The sequence below is a fragment of the Heteronotia binoei genome, chromosome 15 (genome assembly GCF_032191835.1).
Source record: "Heteronotia binoei isolate CCM8104 ecotype False Entrance Well chromosome 15, APGP_CSIRO_Hbin_v1, whole genome shotgun sequence".
Lineage (NCBI taxonomy): Eukaryota > Metazoa > Chordata > Lepidosauria > Squamata > Gekkonidae > Heteronotia > Heteronotia binoei.
In genome coordinates this window covers 1,843,900-1,863,640 of record NC_083237.1, presented here as the reverse complement: position 1 = coordinate 1,863,640, position 19,741 = coordinate 1,843,900, and the positions used below count along the sequence as shown (strand labels likewise).

At 49.4% G+C, this 19,741-nt stretch overlaps 1 protein-coding gene across 1 annotated transcript; it reads left to right on the top strand.

Annotated features, from left to right (window-relative positions):
* Positions 1–6,170: 6,170 nt before the first annotated feature.
* Positions 6,171–19,078, top strand: TMEM102 (transmembrane protein 102). The gene is made up of 2 exons (XM_060255775.1): positions 6,171–6,360; positions 18,038–19,078. Exons 1-2 carry the CDS (start codon positions 6,171–6,173, stop codon positions 19,057–19,059), a joined length of 1,212 nt encoding a protein of 403 aa, XP_060111758.1. The 3' UTR covers positions 19,060–19,078.
* Positions 19,079–19,741: the final 663 nt, after the last annotated feature.

The window sequence follows — 19,741 nt, the reverse complement described above, 5'->3', positions numbered from 1 at the left end:
GTTGGACTGGAGGGACCATTGGCCTGATCCAACATGGCTTCTCTTATGTTCTTATGTGACACAGAGTGTTGGACTGGATGGGCCGTTGGCCTGATCCAACATGGCTTCTCTTATGTTCTTATGTGACACAGAGTGTTGGACTGGAGGGGCCACTGGCCTGATCCAACATTGCTTCTCTTCTGTTCTTATGTGACACAGAGTGTTGGACTGGAGGGGCCACTGGCCTGATCCAGCAGGGCTTCTTTTATGTTCTTATGTGACACAGAGTGTTGGACTGGATGGGCCACTGGCCTGATCCAACATGGCTTCTCTTATGTTCTTATGCCAATCTGTTTTGAAGAGTTGCCAGCTCTAGGCTGGGAAATTCATGGAGATTGGGGGGGGGGGGTTAGGTGAGGGACACCAGCTGGATATAATACCATAGAGTCCACCCTACAGAGCAGCCATTTTCTTCAGAGGAACTGAATCTCTGTGGTCTGGAGATCTGTTTTAGGGTTGCCAAGCCTCAGGTGGTAATTACTGCAACAGAAGTTCCACTGTGGAAAAGGCCATACTCAAATATACTAAAGTACCATGTGCAATTGTATATTAAGATTGAAATAAACATGTGAGTTATAGAAGCCATAGTTGTAGCGTGTCAGTTGTTGCAATACATTCCCAAAACTTAAACTGTATGAAGAAAACTAAACACAAACGCAATAGTTCCAGAGATTAACACTTCAAAGAGTTACAACATGAAGTTTGCAAGTCTATGGAGAAACGACTAGAAGAATCCGCTTTCACTCTGTGAGTCTTTGTCAGATCTTACAGCCTCAAAGTATTTGCAAATCAGAACTTTTGGGAGCGTAGTATACGGGGCCACATCAGCTCTGCAATTCTCAAAACATAGAACATTTAGTTGAAAGAGGAAATCACCAATTTTGAAACAGGCTTCTTCTTCCTGGTTCCCCCCAAACTTGCAAACTTCATGCAGTGGAGCAGACAGTTACTAAGTTGTAACTCTTTGAAGTGTGAATCTCTGGAAATATTGTGTTCAGTTTTGTTCATATAATTTAACTTGGTGTGAATGTGTTGTACAGTACAATTTGTACTTGTACAACCACTGACGCAGTACAAATATGACTTCTATAATTCACACAGTCACTTCAGTCTTATCATACAATTGATTGTACAGGGTTGCTTTTGTATTTGAATAAACCCCAGGGAGCGGCTGAAGTCCTCCTGGGATGACAACCGATGTTCCCCCTAAACTGCGGAGTCTTGTGAGCAAAAATTCTATTTCGGGAGCTACTGGCGTGAAATGAAAGTTCTGCTGCATCAATTAGCTTGCTCTGGGGCCATTTTTCCTGAGCTAAGACAAAAACGTGTGAGCCGGAGGCTAAAAAACTGTGAGCTAGTGTAGCAGTGGAATAACGAGGCCGCACACTTACTGATTGAAACGAGGTTTTTACTATTGGCACCAATAGCAGGGTCCAATTGAGCAGCAAGGCTCCCAAAAATAGTGAACCCCCCTTTCCAGTCCACAGACCATCCCTTTTAAGCACAAAGCAAACTCAGCAACCAGGCCCTTACAAATTATCAGATTCAACTTTCCCCCACCCCTTTCTTCCAGTAGTTTTCCACTGTGACTCTGCTTATCTACTCAGCAAGGAGTTTCCTTAAAGAAGCCTGTCTATTATCAATACACATCTGCAACTCACACCCATCGGAGGCTGTCTGGTTTTATCACATTGCGTCAGACACCCCTTTTTGCTTCTAAAGGCAAGAGCATGTTTTTATTTATTATTATTATTATAGGGGTATTCATTAATTATTCAGGGGTCTCTCCTTCACTAGCTCAGCTTAGAGGAAACACTGATTACACCTGATCTCCAGGCTGGAGAAAATGTGGAAAGGTGGACTCTATGACATCATACCCCACTGAAGTTCCTCCTCTCCTCAAATCCCGCCCCCTCCACCTCCAAAATCTCCCCAATTTCCTCAACACGGAGCTGGCAAGCCTTGGAAATCTCCAGGCCCCACCTGGAGGTTGGCAACAGGTGCTGCACACAGTACATGCTTGCTTCCTAATTTCCATTCAGGGACAGGCCTGCGGTTGCAGACCCGGGAATGCCGCTCCCCATGAAAACCCTCCTTGGGAGCGCTTTTAAAAAACTACAACTCCCAAGAAGCTTCAGGGCGCAACAAAACCCTTTCCCCAATGGGTCTTTGCTCTTCGTTTGCCCACGGGAGGGGAGGGGAGAGACCTTTAGTCTTCCAAAGACTACGTTTCCCAAAATGCATCTCTTTGGAAGGTGTCCTACTGTGAGAGATTCTCACCTGAGGGATCTACAACAACCCTTTTGGGAACTAAAGTACCCACCTGATGAAGTCAGGAAAAAAGATCATCAAAACCAGAATGATACCTAGAGAAAACCTGTTACAAGGAAAGGAAAAGAAAGGAGAGGAGAGGAGACGAGAGGAAAGGTCCCCTGTGCAAGCACCAGTCATTTCCGACTCTGGGGTGACGTTGCTTTCACAATGTTTTCACGGCAGACTTTTTACGGGGTGGTTTGCCATTGCCTTCCCCAGTCATCTACGCTTTCCCCCCAGCAAGCTGGGGACTCCTTTGACCGACCTCGGAAGGGTGCAAGGCTGAGCCAACCTCGAGCCGGCTTCCTGAAAACCCAGCTTCCACTGGGGATCGAACTCAGGTCGTGAGCAGAGCTTAGGACTGCAGTACTGCAGCTTTAAAACTGCGCCACGGGGATCTTACAAGACAGACCCGTAAAAGACAACAACCGAACAGCACTAGTGGTCACACACAACTCTCAACTGAAAACAGTTCAAGGTATCATCAACAACTTACAACCTCTATTGGACAGTGACAGCTCTCTTTCAAAAGTACTGGGGGGAGTAACCTTTTCTTGCACACAGACAGCCCCCTAATCTCAAACAACTGTTCACCCACAACAATACAGCATCTCATCTGAGCATCTTATCAGAGCTTGCATTAATCCAAGTGCCAACTTTGCTGCCACACCCAGACAACACCATCACTGGGCCTAACGACACCATCTCAGGTTCATTCACTTGTTCATCTTCCAACATCATATGTGCCAGCAATGCCCTTCAGTTCTCTACATAGGGGAAACAGGACATACACTGCGACAAAGGATAAGAGGACACAGATCTGGCATCAGGAATCACAAAACCGAGAAACCCACAGGAGAACATTTTCACCTTCCAGAACATTCAATGGGTGACCTCAAAGCAGCTGTTTTGCTGCAAAGGAACTTCCAAGAACAGAATGGAGAGGCAAATGGCTGAATTACAAATTATTATGAAACTTGGGACAAACACCTCCCCAGGACTGAACAGGGATATTGGCTTTTTTATCTCATTACATATAGTAAACCCACTTTCACCAAGTATAGCTATATATCCACAAGTATTCCAATGTATTTCTCTTTTAGAATAGTGCATCAGAATAATGTTTGTTGTATTAACATACTCAAATAAGTTGCTTATCTCATTACTTATACTAAACCTTTAATACTCTAATAAGGGAATGCTTATTAAATATGGACATATGAAGCTGCCTTATACTGAATCAGACCCTTGGTCCATCAAAGTCAATATTGTCTACTCAGACTGGCAGCGGCTCTCCAGGGTCTCAAGCTGAGGTTTTTCACACCTATTTGCCTGGACCCTTTTTTGGAGATGCCAGGGATTGAACCTGGGACCTTCTGCTTACCAAGCAGATGCTCTACCACTGAGCCACCGTCCCTCCCCGATGATATGCAGATGATACTAAATTGTGAGGGGTTGCAAACACAGAAGACAGAAACAGGATACAGGATGACCTTGACAGGCTGGAAAACTGGGCTAAAACCAATAAAATGAATTTTAATAGGGATAAATGTAAAGTTCTGCATTTAGGTAGGAAAAATCCAATGCATGGTTATAGAATGGGGGAGACTTGTCTTAGCAATAGTATGTGCGAAAAGGATCTAGGGGTCTTAGTGGATCATATGCTGAACATGAGTCAACAGTGTGATGCGGTGGCTAAAAAGGCAAATGCAATTTTGGGCTGTATCAACAGAAGTATAGTGTCCAGATCACGTGATGTGGTTTCACTTTACTCTGCTCTGGTAAGACCTCATCAGGAGTATTGTATTCAGTTTTGGGCACCACATTTTAAGAAGGATCTAGACAAGCTGGGTCCAGAGGAGGGTGACGAAGACGGTGAGGGGTCTGGAGACCAAGTCCTAGGAAGAAAGGCTGAAGGAACTGGGGATGTTTAGCCTGGAGAGGAGGCAGCTGAGAGGTGATAGGATCACCATCTTCAAGGACTTGAAGGGCTGTCCTATAGAGGATGGTGTGGAATTGTTTTCTGGGGCCCCGGAAGGTAGGACCAGAACCAATGGGTTGAAATTAAATCAAAAGGGTTTCCGGCTCAACATTAGGAAGAACTTCCTGACCGTTAGAGCGATTCCTCAGTGGAACAGGCTTCCTCCTCGGGAGGTGGTGGGCTCTCCTTCCTTGGAGGTTTTTCAACAGAGGCTAGGTGGCCATCTGACAGCAATGACGATCCTGTGAATTTAGGGGGAGGTGTTTGTGAGTTGTTTTCTGCATTGTGCAGGGGGTTGGACTAGATGACCCTAGAGGTCCCTTCCAACTCTATGATTCTATGAACCCATCTTCCACTATATTTTAATGTAATCTTTTTTTCCCAATGGCAAACTGGAATAATGTTTATATGTGTGTTATATGTTTAAATCACACCTCTGAGAAACCTACGCCCTCATTTTCATCCAGAGCTAACATTACAACAGACTCTCATTTATTGTATTTCACACCCAGGATACTTAATGGGTTTAGTACATGGACATTAATCTGCTTTATATATTATGCTTCAGTTGTTGTTTCAGCCCAGTTAACACCAACTCACAAACCCCAGACCCCAACCTGTGATTCTTTTAACTTCTTTAAAAACGTTTCCATGACTCTGCATACTAACTCACTGGCCACTTTCTCTATATTTGGACTGCTTGCCATTCCATACTGTTGCCTGGTGATTAAGTGTGCTTCGAGCACACGAAAGCTTACATTCTGCATAAAACTTGGTTGGTCTGAAAGGCGCCACTTGACTCTTGCTTTGTTGCAAAAGCCGGATTTCTCGAGGTGCATCGGTGGCCGCTGGAGAAGGACCAAGAACCAAGTCGGGGACCCCTGGCTGGAGAAGGAGTTGCTATGAAAAGACTGCATTTCCCAGCACACTCTGGGCTAGGAGCTCCGGAAAGACTACATTTCCCATGGTTCCTGGGACTCCCGGGGTGGGCGTGGCCTTTGCTTGGCCAGGTAGCAGCAGGTGAGTGGGCTGGGAGCCTTTTACGGAAATCCGGATTCAGGTGATGCCCTGCAGGAGAGCAGGTAGAAGGAAGGGAAGATGCGGGGGGCGGCCGGGCGCTTCTGCCTCGCCCAACGGAGCTGAGAAGCCCCCCGCTGTCCCTTCTCTTCCTGCCCCCCCACCCTCCACTTTCCCCCGGCGGGAGTCTCCCGCTCCCAAGTCCCGGTTGCAGCTGTTTGGCCCGCGGGAAGGAAGAGGAAACCTTGGAGTGAAGCCGAGATTTGAGGACCCCCCCCCCCTCCTCTCCCTGGCGCAGAGTGTTAAGGCTGCAGTCCTTAGCTCTGCTCACGACCTGAGTTCGATCCCCGGCGGAAGCTGGGCTTTCAGGTAGCCGGCCCGAGGTTGACTCAGCCTTCCACCCTTCCGAGGTCGGTCAAAGGAGTTCCCAGCTGGGCTGGGGGGAAAGTGTAGAGGACTGCGGAAGGCAGGCTTGTAGCCACAGGGGGGCCTGTGGGGGCACTGCCCCCTGACTTCTGGGTGTAACTTGCTTTTCTTCTTTTTTGACAGAAGAAAGCTTATGAGAAGCTGCAAACCCCACAGTGGCTGGGAAAGGGTGCCCCTCCCCCGACTTTTTAAAAAGCACCCTGATTTTTAAAATCCTGGCTACGGCCCTGGGGGGGGAGGCAAGGGCAAACCACACCGTAAAAAAAAAAGCCTGCTGTGAAAACGTGAAAGCAACGTCACCCCAGAGTCGGAAACGAGTGGTGCTTGCACAGGGGACCTTTCCTCTCCTCCTGGCATCTCCTGGGGGGGGGGGGGGCTCTCTTAAGAGAGTCTCATGGCTGCCCCCCCAGACGTTCCCCCTCTGAAACCCGCCCCAGCCAAACCTCTCACGGACCTGGATTTCCACTCGGGGGCCCGCATCGAAGAGCTCCACCAGCTCATCCAAGAATACCACGCCAGGAGCCCCGGCCTCCGCGACGGCCCCCAACTGCACCAGGCCAAGGACCTGGTCTTCTCCCTCCTAGGTGAGCCCAAACAGCCCCACCCCGAGCCGCTCCTGGGATGGGCTGCTGAGGGGGGGTGCACGTGGCAGGGTCGGAAGTGGGGGAGACAGCAAGGCATCCCCCATCCTCTCTATGGAGAAGCTTCTTGAAGGAGACCAGCTCCAGTTCTTTGGGGACGACTCATCTGCTTGGACTAGGGTTGCCAGGTCTCTGTTGGAAAATACCTGGAGATTTTGGGGGCGGAGTCAGGAGAGGGTGGGGTTTGGGGAAAGGGAGGGGCCTCAGCATGATCCAATGTCACAGGGTCCCCCCCCCCCTTCTAAGGAGCCATTTTCTCCAGGGGAAGGGCTCTCTGCCAGCTGGAAATGATTTGTAAAAGTGGGGGGGTCTCCAGGCTCCCCCTGGAGGCTGGCAACCCCAGCCTGGACTCTTTTCAGGCTGGCTTCAAGGTTGGACTCTGTCGGCTTCAGCTGAGGAAGCCTGTCTGGGTGTAGAGGGGAGCCAGCCCACCGGATGAATCTGCTGCTTTTGACTGGGCAGAGCAGGCTGCCTTGTGGAGGCAGAAGGGGACAGGCCTTGGACAGGCTTGAAATCGTTCTTCACAGACCAGACTCCCGTTACAGACGTAGTGGGATTTGTCCTGTGGGGTGGCACCTGCAGTTATTCATTTGCTGATTTTAAAGACAGCCGGTTTGGTGTGGCACTTAATTGTGCAGAGTCGAATTCGGGAGAACCGGGTTTGATTCCCCACTCCTCCACATGCACCTGCTGGTGTGACCTTGGGTCATAGAATCATAGAGTTGGAAGGGACCTCCAGGGTCATCTAGTCCAACTCCCTGCACAATGCAGGTGCATAAACAATTTTTATTAGCAACATATGGTAGTAGAACTATATCTACAACTTATAAAAGGCTTAAGATTTAAAAAAAACATCATTCTACCCCACATCTTACTTTTCTCCCACCCCTCCCCCAATACTTGACCCCCGCCAGTGTTATTTTTTTTTTGAAAAAAACAGATATTAAAGGTGCCTTTAACTATCAAGAAAAAACAAAAATTGATAAAGAAAAAGATCCCCCCTTCAAAAGTTATATTCGTCTTAAATGTCTTAATCATCAAAAATTGTCCAATGTCCTTTTATTTTCCACTCTTTTTCTACATATCTTCTGAATTTCTTCCACTCCCGATTAAAAAGTTCTAAATCGCAGTCCCTTAGTTTTCTTGTTAATTTGTCCATTTCACTCCATGACATAACTTTTATAGTCCAATCCCATTTTTCTGGTATTTTTTCTTGCTTCCACAACTGCACATACAATGTCCTAGCAGCTGAGAGCAAGTACCATATTAAAGTTCTATCTTCTTTTGGAAATTTTTCCATTTGTAATCCCAGCAGAAAAGTCTCTGCTTCTTTGTTAAATTCATATCCCAGGATCTTAGATATCTCTTGTTGAATCATCTGCCAAAACATTTTAGCTCTTTCACAAGTCCACCACATATGGTAGCAAGAACCTTCATGCTTTTTACATTTCCAGCACCTATCTGGCATCTTATTGTTCATCTTTGCTAATTTTTTTGGAGTCATATACCATCTATACATCATCTTAAAACAGTTCTCTTTAATACTATGACATGTTGCGAGTTTCATAGAGTTTTTCCACAGATATTCCCAAGATTCCATCTTTATTTCTTTATTTACATTAATTGCCCATTTTATCATTTGAGATTTCACTACTTCATCTTCTGTAGTCCATTGTAAAAGTAATTTGTACACTTTTGAAATTAATTTCTCATTATCTCCAAGCAGAACTCTTTCCATTTCTGTTTGCTCTTTCCTTATTCCTTCAGCTTTAATATCATTCTCCATCAAGCTTTTTATTTGTTGCATTTGAAACCAATCATATTTATAATTCAATTCTTCTGCAGTTTTCAGTTCTATTTTCCCACTTTGTATTTTTAGTAAGCAAAGCAAAGCAAAGCAAATTTTATTTTTATATCCCGCCCTCCCCCACCAGAAGGCGGGCTCAGGGCGGCTCACAGACATGACAAGCATGATTCGGTTAAAATAGACAGCAATGGTTTAAATAATACAATTACATGAATTAATAAAGTTTAAAAATATAAAAATAAGAGAATAGGAGATTAAAAGATATAAAAATATAAAGTAGGTAGAAATAGGTGCTATATTTCTGTCGGTCATAGTTTACATATTGTCATACATCAGTTCCAATTTCAACATAAAGTGGCTAAAATTACGATAGTTAGTCAGTTTGGTCAGGTCCTGTTCCAAATGAGAGCTGAAAAAGATGGGTTTTGCAAGCCCTGCGGAACTGATTCAGATCCCGCAGGGCTCGCACCATCTCTGGGAGTTGGTTCCACCAACGAAGGGGCCATTAGTGAAAAGGCTTGCTCCCGGGTTATCTTAAGTCTGGCCTCTTTTGGCCCAGGGATTTGTAGAAGGTTTTGGGAGCTGGATCTTAGTGCTCTCTGGGGAATATATGGGGAGAGGCGGTCCCGTAGGTAGGCAGGTCCTCGGCCGTTGGTTGTATGATAGTTGTTGGTTGTATGATAGTTGTTTTTCCTTAACTGTTTTGGCCGTTAACTTTATCACTTCAGCCGGCACTATCCACAAAGGTCTTCTCTCATCGCCATATTTCTTGTACTTTATCCACACATTTAGTAAGCTACTCCTTATATAATGGTGAGAGAAAAGACCATCCATCTTCTTTTTCCCATAATACAAGTAGGCATGCCAGCCAAATTTTTTTCCATGGCCTTCTAACACTAGAAGTTTTTTATTTAATAGTGTTATCCATTCTTTCAACCATACTAAACAAATTGCTTCATGATACAGTTTCAAATCTGGTAATTGAAACCCACCTCTCTCTTTTGCATCTATCAGGACTTTCATTTTAATTCTAGGTTTCTTCCCGGCCCACACAAATTCCGAAATTTTTCTTCTCCATTTATCAAATTGCTTCGCATCTTTCACAATGGGGATGGTTTGAAACAAATACATAATCCTTGGTAAGATATTCATTTTTACTGCAGCTATTCTGCCCAACAATGACAAATTGAGCTTGTTCCATTTTAGCATATCTTCTTCTATTTTACACCACAGCTTTTCATAGTTGTTCCTAAACAGATCAATATTTTTCATTGTTATCTCTACCCCTAGGTATTTTACCTTAGAGGTAACTTCACAACCCGTTAGTCTTTGTAGTTCTTGTTGTCTATTTTTCTGCATATTCTTACATAAAATTTTTGATTTTTCTTTGTTTATGTACAATGCAGGAAACTCACAAACACCTCCCCCTAAATTCACAGGATCTTCATTGTTGGTCAGTCCCAGTTCTCTCAGATATCTCTCAGCCCCGCCTACCTCCCAGGGTGTCTTTTGTGAGGAGAAGAAGGGAAAAGAGATTGTAGCCATGCTGAGTGAAGGGGAGGGTATAAATCCATCCTTTGGTGTAGTGGTGAAGTGCACGGCCTCTAACCTGGGAGAACCAGGTTTGATTCCTCACTGCTCCACTTGTACCTGCTGGGATGGCCTTGGGTCAGCCAGAGCTCTCTTATCTGGGAGAACCGGGTTGGATTCCCCACTCTTCCACTTGCAGCTGCTGGAATGGCCTTGGGTCAGCCAGAGCTCTCTTATCTGGGAGAACCGGCTTTGATTCCCCACTCCTCCACTTGCACCTGCTGGAATGGCCTTGGGTCAGCCATAGCTCTCTTATCTGGGAGAACCGGGTTTGATTCCCCACTCCTCTACTTGCACCTACTGGAATGGCCTTGGGTCAGCCATAGCTCTCTTATCTGGGAGAACCGGGTTTGATTCCCCACTCCTCCACTTGCAGCTGCTGGAATGGCCTTGGGTAAGCCAGAGCTCTCTTATCTGGGAGAACCGGCTTTGATTCCCCACTCCTCCACTTGCAGCTGCCGGAATGGCCTTGGGTCAGCCAGAGCTCTCTTATCTGGGAGAACCGGCTTTGATTCCCCACTCCTCCACTTGCACCTGCTGGAATGGCCTTGGGTCAGCCAGAGCTCTCTTATCTGGGAGAACCGGGTTTGATTCCCCACTCCTCCACTTGTACCTGCTGGAATGGCCTTGGGTCAGCCATAGCTCTCATCTTGGAGAACCGGCTTTGATTCCCCACTCCTCTACTTGCACCTACTGGAATGGCCTTGGGTCAGCCATAGCTCTCTTATCTGGGAGAACCGGGTTTGATTCCCCACTCCTCCACTTGCAGCTGCTGGAATGGCCTTGGGTAAGCCAGAGCTCTCTTATCTGGGAGAACCGGGTTTGATTCCCCACTCCTCCACTTGCAGCTTCTAGAATGGCCTTGGGTCAGCCATAGCTCTCGTAGGAGTTGTCCTTGAAAGGGCAGCTTCTGTGAGAGCTCTCTCAGCCCCACCCACCTCACAGGGTGTCTGTTGTGGGGGAGGAAGATAATGGAGATTATGAGCCGCTCTGAGACTGATTCAGAGAGAAGGGTGGGGTTTTAAATCTGCATTCGTCTTCTTCTTCCTCTCTTATTTAAAAATGTTTATAGTCCACCTTTCTCTCAGGGGATTCAAGGTAGGTTACACAGACTTGAGTCAGTATAATAATAATTTAAAAAGGGACATTCAGTAACCAGTGGGCCCAGATTTTATAACTCTGGAACCACCAGAGAGAACTGAAGCCTGGCATAAGTATTAACATGACACAGCAGTGCAGAAACTACATGACATGCTCCTGTTTCCAGTAAGCTCCCCAGAGTCGTTCATCAAGTAAAGCCCTTAGGAGAAATCATGGGTAGTCCTGGAATTGGATGCCATCAAGATTCCGACAACACCCTGCTCTGTATCTCTGTCCAAATCTCTGGCAATATGGGAGAGGCTTTGAGTCACTGGCTGACTGCTGTGATTAAATGGCTGAACGAGAACAAATTGAAACTGAACCCAGACAAGGTGGAGGCAGCTCTGGTTGGGAGGGCTGAAATCTTGAAAGACATCCAGCTTTCCTTTAGTGGTGAAGTTCAGCTGAAGAAGATGACATTGGATTTATACCCTGCCTCCAGTCCAAATCTCAGAGTCTCAGAGCGGCTCACAATCTCCTTTACCTTCCTCCCCCACAACAGACACCCTGTGAGGTAGATGAAGATATTGGATTTATATCCCGCCCTCCACTCCGAAGAGTCTCAAAGTGGCTCACAATCTCCTTTCCCTTCCTCCCCCACAACAGACACCCTGTGAGGTAGATGAAGATATTGGATTTATATCCCGCCCTCCACTCCGAAGAGTCTCAGAGCGGCTCACACTCTCCTTTCCCTTCCTCCCCCACAACAGACACCCTGTGAGGTAGATGAAGATATTGGATTTATATCCCGCCCTCCACACCGGAGAGTCTCAGAGCAGCTCACAATCTCTTTTCCCTTCCTCCCTCACAACAGACACCCTGTGAGGTGGGTGGGGCTGAGAGAGCTCTCACAGCAGCTGCCCTTTCAAGGACAACCTCTGCCAGAGCTATGGCTGACCCAAGGCCATTCCAGCAGGTGCAAGTGGAGGAGTGGGGAATCAAACCTGGTTCTCCCAGATAAGAGTCCGCGCACTTAACCACTATACCAAACTGGCCCCTTCTGGTGGTCTGATCTTTGCTGACCCGGTCAAGAGTCGGGGGGGGGGGCGTTATACTGGACCCAGCATTCCTGGTGCAGAAGCAAATTAACGCAACTGCAAAAAACCAAAGGTTTTTTCCAACTCAGTCTAGCCGGAAGATGGTCCCCTCCCTCGACACAGCCAATCTGGCCACCAGCATCAAAGCCAGGGTGGCAGGATCTGCAGAGAAGAGGTCCCCACTCCCCAGCCCGAGAACCATTGGCTGTTCTTAACCAGGGCCCGGGCTTTTTGAGCCCTGGGCCCAGCCTTGTAGAGCTCTCTGCTGAGCAGCATCTGCACCGTGCAGGACTTCATTCTGCAGAGATGTTCTGGAGTTCTGCAGAGATGTTCCACCTGGTGTTTGGTTGAGGACAGCGGCGGTTTCCTATCTGGCTGGCACACCTGCGTTTCCTGCCTCTCCTGCTTCTCCTCCCCCCACCCCCCCCACCCCAGGCAGTGACTTACCTGGCAGCTCTACTGCCATCTGCGATTACTATTATTTTGTGTGATGTTAACCTTTTATTGTCTTTTTTACGAATATTTTGATGCACATTGCCCTGAGCCCTGCCTTACTGGAGAGGGCGATTAAAAAATTGAATTGCACAAGCAATAGGACTCCACTGTAACAAAGACCAGGGCTTTTCTTCCTACCTCACAGGGTGTCTGTTGTGGGGGAGGAAGGTAAAGGAGATTGTAGGCCGCTCTGAGACTCTGTCCTTGAAAGGGCAGCCATAGCTCTCTTATCTGGGAGAACCGGGTTTGATTCCCCACTCCTCCACTTGCACCTGCTGGAATGGCCTTGGGTCAGCCATAGCTCTCTCATCTGGGAGAACCGGGTTTGATTCCCCACTCCTCCACTTGCAGCTGCTGGAATGGCCTTGGGTCAGTCAGAGCTCTCTTATCTGGGAGAACCGGGTTTGATTCCCCACTCCTCCACTTGCAGCTTCTAGAATGGCCTTGGGTCAGCCATAGCTCTCGTAGGAGTTGTCCTTGAAAGGGCAACTTCTCTGAGAGCCCTCTCCAGCCCCACCCACCTCACAGGGTGTCTGTTGTGGGGGAGGAAGGTAAAGGAGATTGTGAGCCGCTCTGAGACTCTTCGGAGTGGAGGGCGGGATATAAATCCAATAGGAGGAACACACAGGAACGCAATTCCGGCTGGCTTGGTGGCAGGGGGTGTGGCCTAATATGCAAATGAGTTCCTGCTGGGCTTTTTTTTCCTACCCAAAAAGCCCTGCTTAAGACTAGGCTACTGTAATGCACTTCGCATAGGTCTCCCCTCAGAGGCGGTTCAGAGACTCCAGTTGGTACAAAATGCCACAGCTCGCTTATTATCCAGAGCTAGGGGGCTAGCCAGTTTCGTGTAGTGGTTAAGTGTGCGGACTCTTATCTGGGAGAACCGGGTTTGATTCCCCACTCCTCCACTGGCACCTGCTAGCATGGCCTTGGGTCAGCCATAGTTCTGGCAGAGGTTGTCCTTGAAAGGGCAGCTGCTGTGAGAGCCCTCTCCAGCCCCACCCACCTCACAGGGTGTCTGTTGTGGGGGAGGGAGATAAAGAAGATTGTGAGCCGCTCTGAGACTCTTTGGAGTGGAGGGTGGGATATAAATCCAATATCTTCTTCTTCTTCTTCTTCTAGCCTGTATAGGTTGTATATCCCCCCCATTCTGCTGTCACTCCATTGACTGCCCACCAGTTACTGGATTCCATTCAGGGAATCGGCTGACACATTTGAAGCACTTGCTGGCCTTAATATCTGCATTATTTTCTCTTCCCCTTTTCTCCACCACTGCAACCCCGTGGCGCAGAGTGGGAAAGCAGCAGGACTGCAGTACTGTGGTCTGAACTCTCTGCTCATGACCTGAGTTCGATTCCGGCAGAAGCTGGATTCGGGTAGCCGGCCCAAGGTTGATTCAGCCTTCCATCCTTCCGGGGTGGGTAAAATGAGTCCCCAGCTTGCTGGGGGGAAAGCGTAGATGACTGGGGAAGGCAATGGCAAACCACCCTGTAAAAAGTCTGCCATGAAAACGTGAAAGCAACGTCATCCCAGAGTCGGAAACGACTGGTGCTTGCACAGGGGACCTCTCCTTTCCCTTTTATTTCTCCACCACAGTGGTTACATTCATGACGCAGGAAGCTGCCTTATGCTGAAGCAGACCCCTAGTCCATCAAGGCCACAATTGCCTACTCAGACAGGCAGCGGCTCTCCAGGGTCCCAGGCAGAGAAAGGTCTTTCCCATCACCTGGTGCTTTTTACTGGAAATGCTGCTGGGGATCGAACTAGGGGTCTTCTTCATGCCAAACATTCTCTGTTGAGTCCCCCTCCTTATAGAACTGCCCGCCTGATCAAGTCAGGAAGAGTCATGTTTTCCTGGCATTCCCCAAGCCGTGCAAAACCAACATATTCGGGGTGGGGTGGGGGAGAGAGAGGTTTGCATTGTACAGGCAATAGGGCTGCGCTGTCACAAAATGGTTCAGAACCGTGCTTTGGCAAAGGTGTGGGGACCGCGTTGCGTGCTGTATTACACTGTTGTGCGTTGTACAGATTGTCTGTTGCAGGAAGTGTGATCCTCCTCTCTGATTTCTGCTTCTGAAACAAAGCAGAAGGATTAACGCAACATGCTTAGCTTCAGATTTCTGCTTGGTTTCATATTTCTGCAATCCAGATGCTTCTGCATTTTTGATTGGGTGTCGCATCATGTCCGTTGGATCGTTCCTGACTTACACTGTGCCATCAGCCTTGAGTCGCAGACAGAGAGGCGGACAATGAACGATGCAAATAAACTAAATAACAAGGGGTTGGGGGTCTCTTTTCCGAGACCTTGGGCTGCAACAGCTGGGTCTGAAAGTCAAGACAGGTGGCCGTGTGAGTCTGTCTGTAGCTGTAGAAAAGACCGAGAGTTCAGCAGTGACTGAAAGACTCACCGAATTGGTGGCAGGAGAGGAGCCTTTGTGAAAAGAGCCACAGTCCAGTTGTGCCTTAAAGTCGCACAAAATCTGTGGCAGGGAAGGAGAAGCTTTCGGGAGTCACTTCTTCTGATACAGCTGGAAATGTGAGCCTGTCTTTAGATCACAACCTCGATGGGTTTCAGTTCTGCACAGCTAAATGTGGTGCCTCCCATGGAAACGGATCGAGACGGGTCAGCGCATTCGTCTGCTTATAGCAGCAAAAAAAAGCCAGAGTTCAGGAGCACCTGAAAGACCAACAAAATTGGTGGCAGTCAGGGGTGGAATTTCTGCAGGAGCTCCTTTGCATAGTAGGCCACACCTCCCTGATGTAGCCAGTCCTCCAAGAGCTTACAAGGCTCTTTTTTGTAAGCTCTTAAAGGATTAGCTACATCAGGGGGGTGTGGCCTGATATGCAAAGGAGCTCCTGCTAGAAATTCCACCCCTGGTGCCAGTGTAAGAGCTTTCATGAGTCACCGTCATGACTCATGAAAGTTCCTCCCCTACCACAAATTTGATTGGTCTTTCAGGTGCTCCTAGACGCTGGCTTTTTTCTACAGCTGGGTCTGAAGGGCATGCTGTTCTCACGGCCACACCCATGAAAGCCACATGAGCTCACACACTGTTCATTTTGCCCCCACCGAGGTAATCTGTGAAGGGCTTCACGTGCCTGAAGTTTTTGCAGTGCGGAGAGCACTTGGTCAGACATAAGTCGACCCTAAGACAGGGGGACATCTTGGAAGAAAGGATAGATTTTTGGTACCAGTAATGGTGGTGACATATGGGGTACATCGAGGTCACGGGCCACAATCTTTCGTGGGCCAGCCCCATTGAAAGGAAGGGTTCCATGGGGAAATGTGGGTGTCATTCGTTTCAGGGAGGCTTGCAGAAAGACTTCCCATAAGACCTGCGTCAAGGAGAGAGGGAAGGTCCCATTTGGAGAAGAAGAAGACCGTAGATTTATACCCCGCCCTTCTCTCTGAATCAGAGTCTCAGAGCGGCTCACAGTCTCCTTTAAGCATGTAAGGCCTGTGAGGTGATGTCTTTCTCTAGCCACAGATAGGTTTTTCAGTGCCCCAGCCAGGAGAGCTCGTTTGGTGTAGTGGTGAAGTGCATGGACTCTTATCTGGGAGAACCAGGTTTGATTCCCCACTCCTCCACTTGCATTTGCTGGAATGGCCTTGGGTCAGCCATAGCTCTGGCAGAGATTGTCCTTGAAAGGGCAGCTGCTGTGAGAGCTCTCTCAGCCCCACCCACTTCACAGAGTGTCTGTTGTGGGGAAGGAAGGGAAAGGAGATTGCGAGCCCCTCTGAGACTCTTCAGAGTGGAGGGCGGGATATAAATCCAATATCTTCATCTACCCTCACAAGGGTGTCTGTTGAGGGGGAGAGGTAAAGGAGATTGTGAGCCGCTCTGAGACTCTTCGGAGTGGAGGGCGGGATATAAATCCAATATCTTCATCTTACCTCACAGGGTGTCTGTTGAGGGGGGGGAGGTAAAGGAGATTGTGAGCTGCTCTGAGACTCCTTCGGAGTGGAGGGCGGGATATAAATCCAATATCTTCATCTACCTCACAGGGTGTCTGTTGGGGGGGGGGGAGGTAAAGGAGATTGTGAGCCGCTCTGAGACTCTTCAGAATGGAGGGTGGGATACAAATCCAATATCTTCATCTACCTCACAGGGTGTCTGTTGTGGGGGAGGAAGGGAAAGGAGATTGTGAGCCCCTATGAGACTCTTCGGAGTGGAGGGCGAGATATAAATCCAATATCTTCATCTACCTCACAGGGTGTCTGTTGGGGGGGAGGAAGGGAAAGGAGATTGTGAGCCACTCTGAGACTCTTCGGAGTGGAGGGTGGGATATAAATCCAGTATATTCTTCTTCTTCTTCCTTTATCTCCTTCCCCACAACAGACACCCTGTGAGGTGGGTGGGGCTGAGAGAGCTCTTACAGCAGCTGCCCTTTCAAGGACAACTCCTACGAGAGCTATGGCTGACCAAGGCCACTCCAGCAGGTGCAAGTGGAGGAGTGGGGAATCAAACCTGATTCTCCCAGATAAGAGTCCATGCACTCACCACTACATCAAACGGGCTCTCCTGGCTGGGGCCCCGAAAAACCTATCTGTGGCTAGAGGAAGACATCACCTCACAGGCCTTACATACAAAAAAGCCAGCGTGGTGTAGTGGTTAAAGTCTTAGGCTAGGATCTGGGAGACCCAAGTTCAAATCCCCGCTCTGCTAGGGAACCTTGCTGAGTGACCTTGAACTAATCAAAGTCTCCCGACCTAACCTAGCTCACAAAGTTGTTGTGAGGGTAAAATGGAGGCGAGCAGAATGATGTAAACTATTTTGGGTAAATAATAATCAAAAGCAAGGTGTGGTATTTGGATGATGGAGCTGATCTGTTTGAATTACTCAAAGTGTGGAGGTTAAAGTGGGTCTGGGGGGGGGGGGGATCCCGAAGCGACTTGGGCCCTGGAAGCATCACAAGCTGAACTGGCCAGAGTTTTGTGGAAAGCAGAGAGGCTGATTGACAGATATGCAGCCCAAGAGGAAGTTCAGGGGGGAGAAGAAGAAGACTGGATTTATATCCCACCCTATACTCTGATCTCAGAGCAATCACAATCTCCTCTACCTTCCCCCCCCCCTGCACTCAACAGACACTCTGTGAATTAGGCGGGGCTGAGAGAGCTCTGACAGAAGCTGCCCTTTCAAGGACAACCTCTGCCAGAGCTATGGCTGACCCAAGGCCATTCCAGCAGCTGCAAGTGGAGGAGTGGGGAATCAAACCCAGTTCTCCCAGATAAGAGTCCATGCACTTAACCACGACACCAGACTGGCTCTTTCAAGGACAACTCCTACGAGAGCTGTGGCTGACCCAAGGCCATTCCAGCAGCTGCAAGCGGAGGAGTGGGGAATCAAACCCGGTTCTCCCAGATCAGAATCTGCACACTTAACCACTACACCAAACTGGCTCTTAAAGGGGGCGATTCCTTTCCCAGGAGCAGCTGCCTTTCCTTTCCGTCCTGTTCCCGGGGATTAGGTGGGAAAGGGGCGTCAGCGCCTCCCTCAGCCCCCCTCAGTATCCTTCATTTTCTGAGGCATTTGTGTCCCCCCTCCCACAGGTGTGGTGCAGAATGCTGACGGGAAGCTCCCGGCCGTCAATCAATACCTGCTGCTCTCTGGGGGAATCCAGCAAGGCACCGTTGATGTTGACCTGGGTGTCCCACATCACCTCTCCCCCGGAGGAGACTACGATGTGGACTTCACCCTCCTGGTGCCCACCCTGCATGCCGCTGGGGTCCCTGTCACCCTGGACATGAAGCAGAGCCCCCCCGGCCACGCCCAGATCAGCCTCCAGCCCTTCGATCCCGCCACGCTGCACCGCTGGTCGGACTGTTGCCTGGGAGACGAGGCCTACCTCTCTGCCGAGCTGGTCTCTGACTGGTTCACCCGTGCCTTCACCGCCGCCGCCAAAGACGCGCGGGTCGAGCGCCGGGGCTGCATCACCTCGGCGGTCATCTCCGTCGGACCCTGTCGAGTCCTCTACGATCTCGTCCCTGTCGTGGCCTTGAAGGGGTGGCCGGAGGTTGCCCGGCCGTGGCTGACTCAGGCTCATTTCTGGGATGGAAAGCTGAGGGACGAGGAAGTGGTTGGGGGCTTCTACCTCTTGCCCGCCACGTCCGGTGCCCGCTGGCGCCTGGCCTTTGCCACCAGCGAGTTGCATCTCCGGCAGCTTCTGCCCCCGCCTTTGCTCCAGGCTTTCCGCGCAACCACAGCCGTCCTCAGCCGCCGTCTCCCCGAGGGCTTCGGGCCTTATCACATCTTCACCCTGGTGCTGCGGGCCTGTGAGCGGCTGCCTGCCAGCTATCTGGGCCGTGAGGAGAACGCCGCACACGCCTGGCTCGGCCTGCTGGATGACCTCTCGGCCTGCTTGGTCCAGCGCTGCCTTCCTCACTACTTCCTCCCCCAGTGGAACGTTCTGGAAGGCCTTTCCCGTAGGGACCTGGAGCGCCTGGCTCAGGAGCTGGCCGGAGTGAGGGCTGATCCTTCCAGGCACCTCCGCCAGGCTGTGGAAGGGGCCAAAGAAGCCAAGAGATTAGCCAAAGCTTTTCGAAACCAGAGTCTCTCCACAGTTGCCCCATAAGGCCTTCAAAGAGAGTGGTGTCTGCCTCAGGCACTCTCCCTGGTTAAGTTCATAGAATCAGAGAATCATAGAGTTGGAAGGGACCTCTAGGGTCATCTAGTCCAGCCCCCTGCACAAGGCAGGAAACTCACAAACGCCTCCCCCTAAATTCACAGGATCCTCATTGCAGTCAGATGGCCATCTAGCCTGTGTTGAAAAACCTCCAAGGAAGGAGAGCCCACCACCTCCCGAGGAAGCCTGTTCCACTGAGGAACCGCTCTAATGGTCAGGAAGTTCTTCCTAATGTTGAGCCGGAAACTCTTTTGATTTAATTTCAACCCACTGGTTCTGGTCCTACCTTCCGGGGCCACAGAAAACAATTCCACACCATCCTCTACATGACAGCCCTTCAAGGACTTGAAGATGGGGATCCTATCACCTCTCAGCCACCTCCTCTCCAGGCGAAACATCCCCAGCTCCTTCAACCTTTCCTCACAGGACTTGGTCTCCAGACCCCTCACCATCTTTGTCGCCCTCCTCTGGACCTCTTCCATCTTGTCTCTATCCTTGTTGGTTGGTGCCATTCCCTCCCCACCCCAATTCTGGGGTTCCAGGGCTGCCTTGCTGGGGGGGGGGGGGTGGTGGCTATGGGTCTCTGTGAGCCATGGGTGGGGGTGGGGAGACTGGGTGCTAGGATGCTTGG

What these genes read in the sequence shown, in the direction of transcription:
- TMEM102 (XM_060255775.1), top strand. Translation starts at nt 6,171, where the DNA reads ATGGCTGCCCCCCCAGACGTTCCCCCTCTGAAACCCGCCCCAGCCAAA. An exon ending in CCTGGTCTTCTCCCTCCTAG is followed by an intron (nt 6,361 to 18,037) that starts GTGAGCCCAAAC and finishes CCCCTCCCACAG; the next exon opens with GTGTGGTGCAGAATGCTGAC.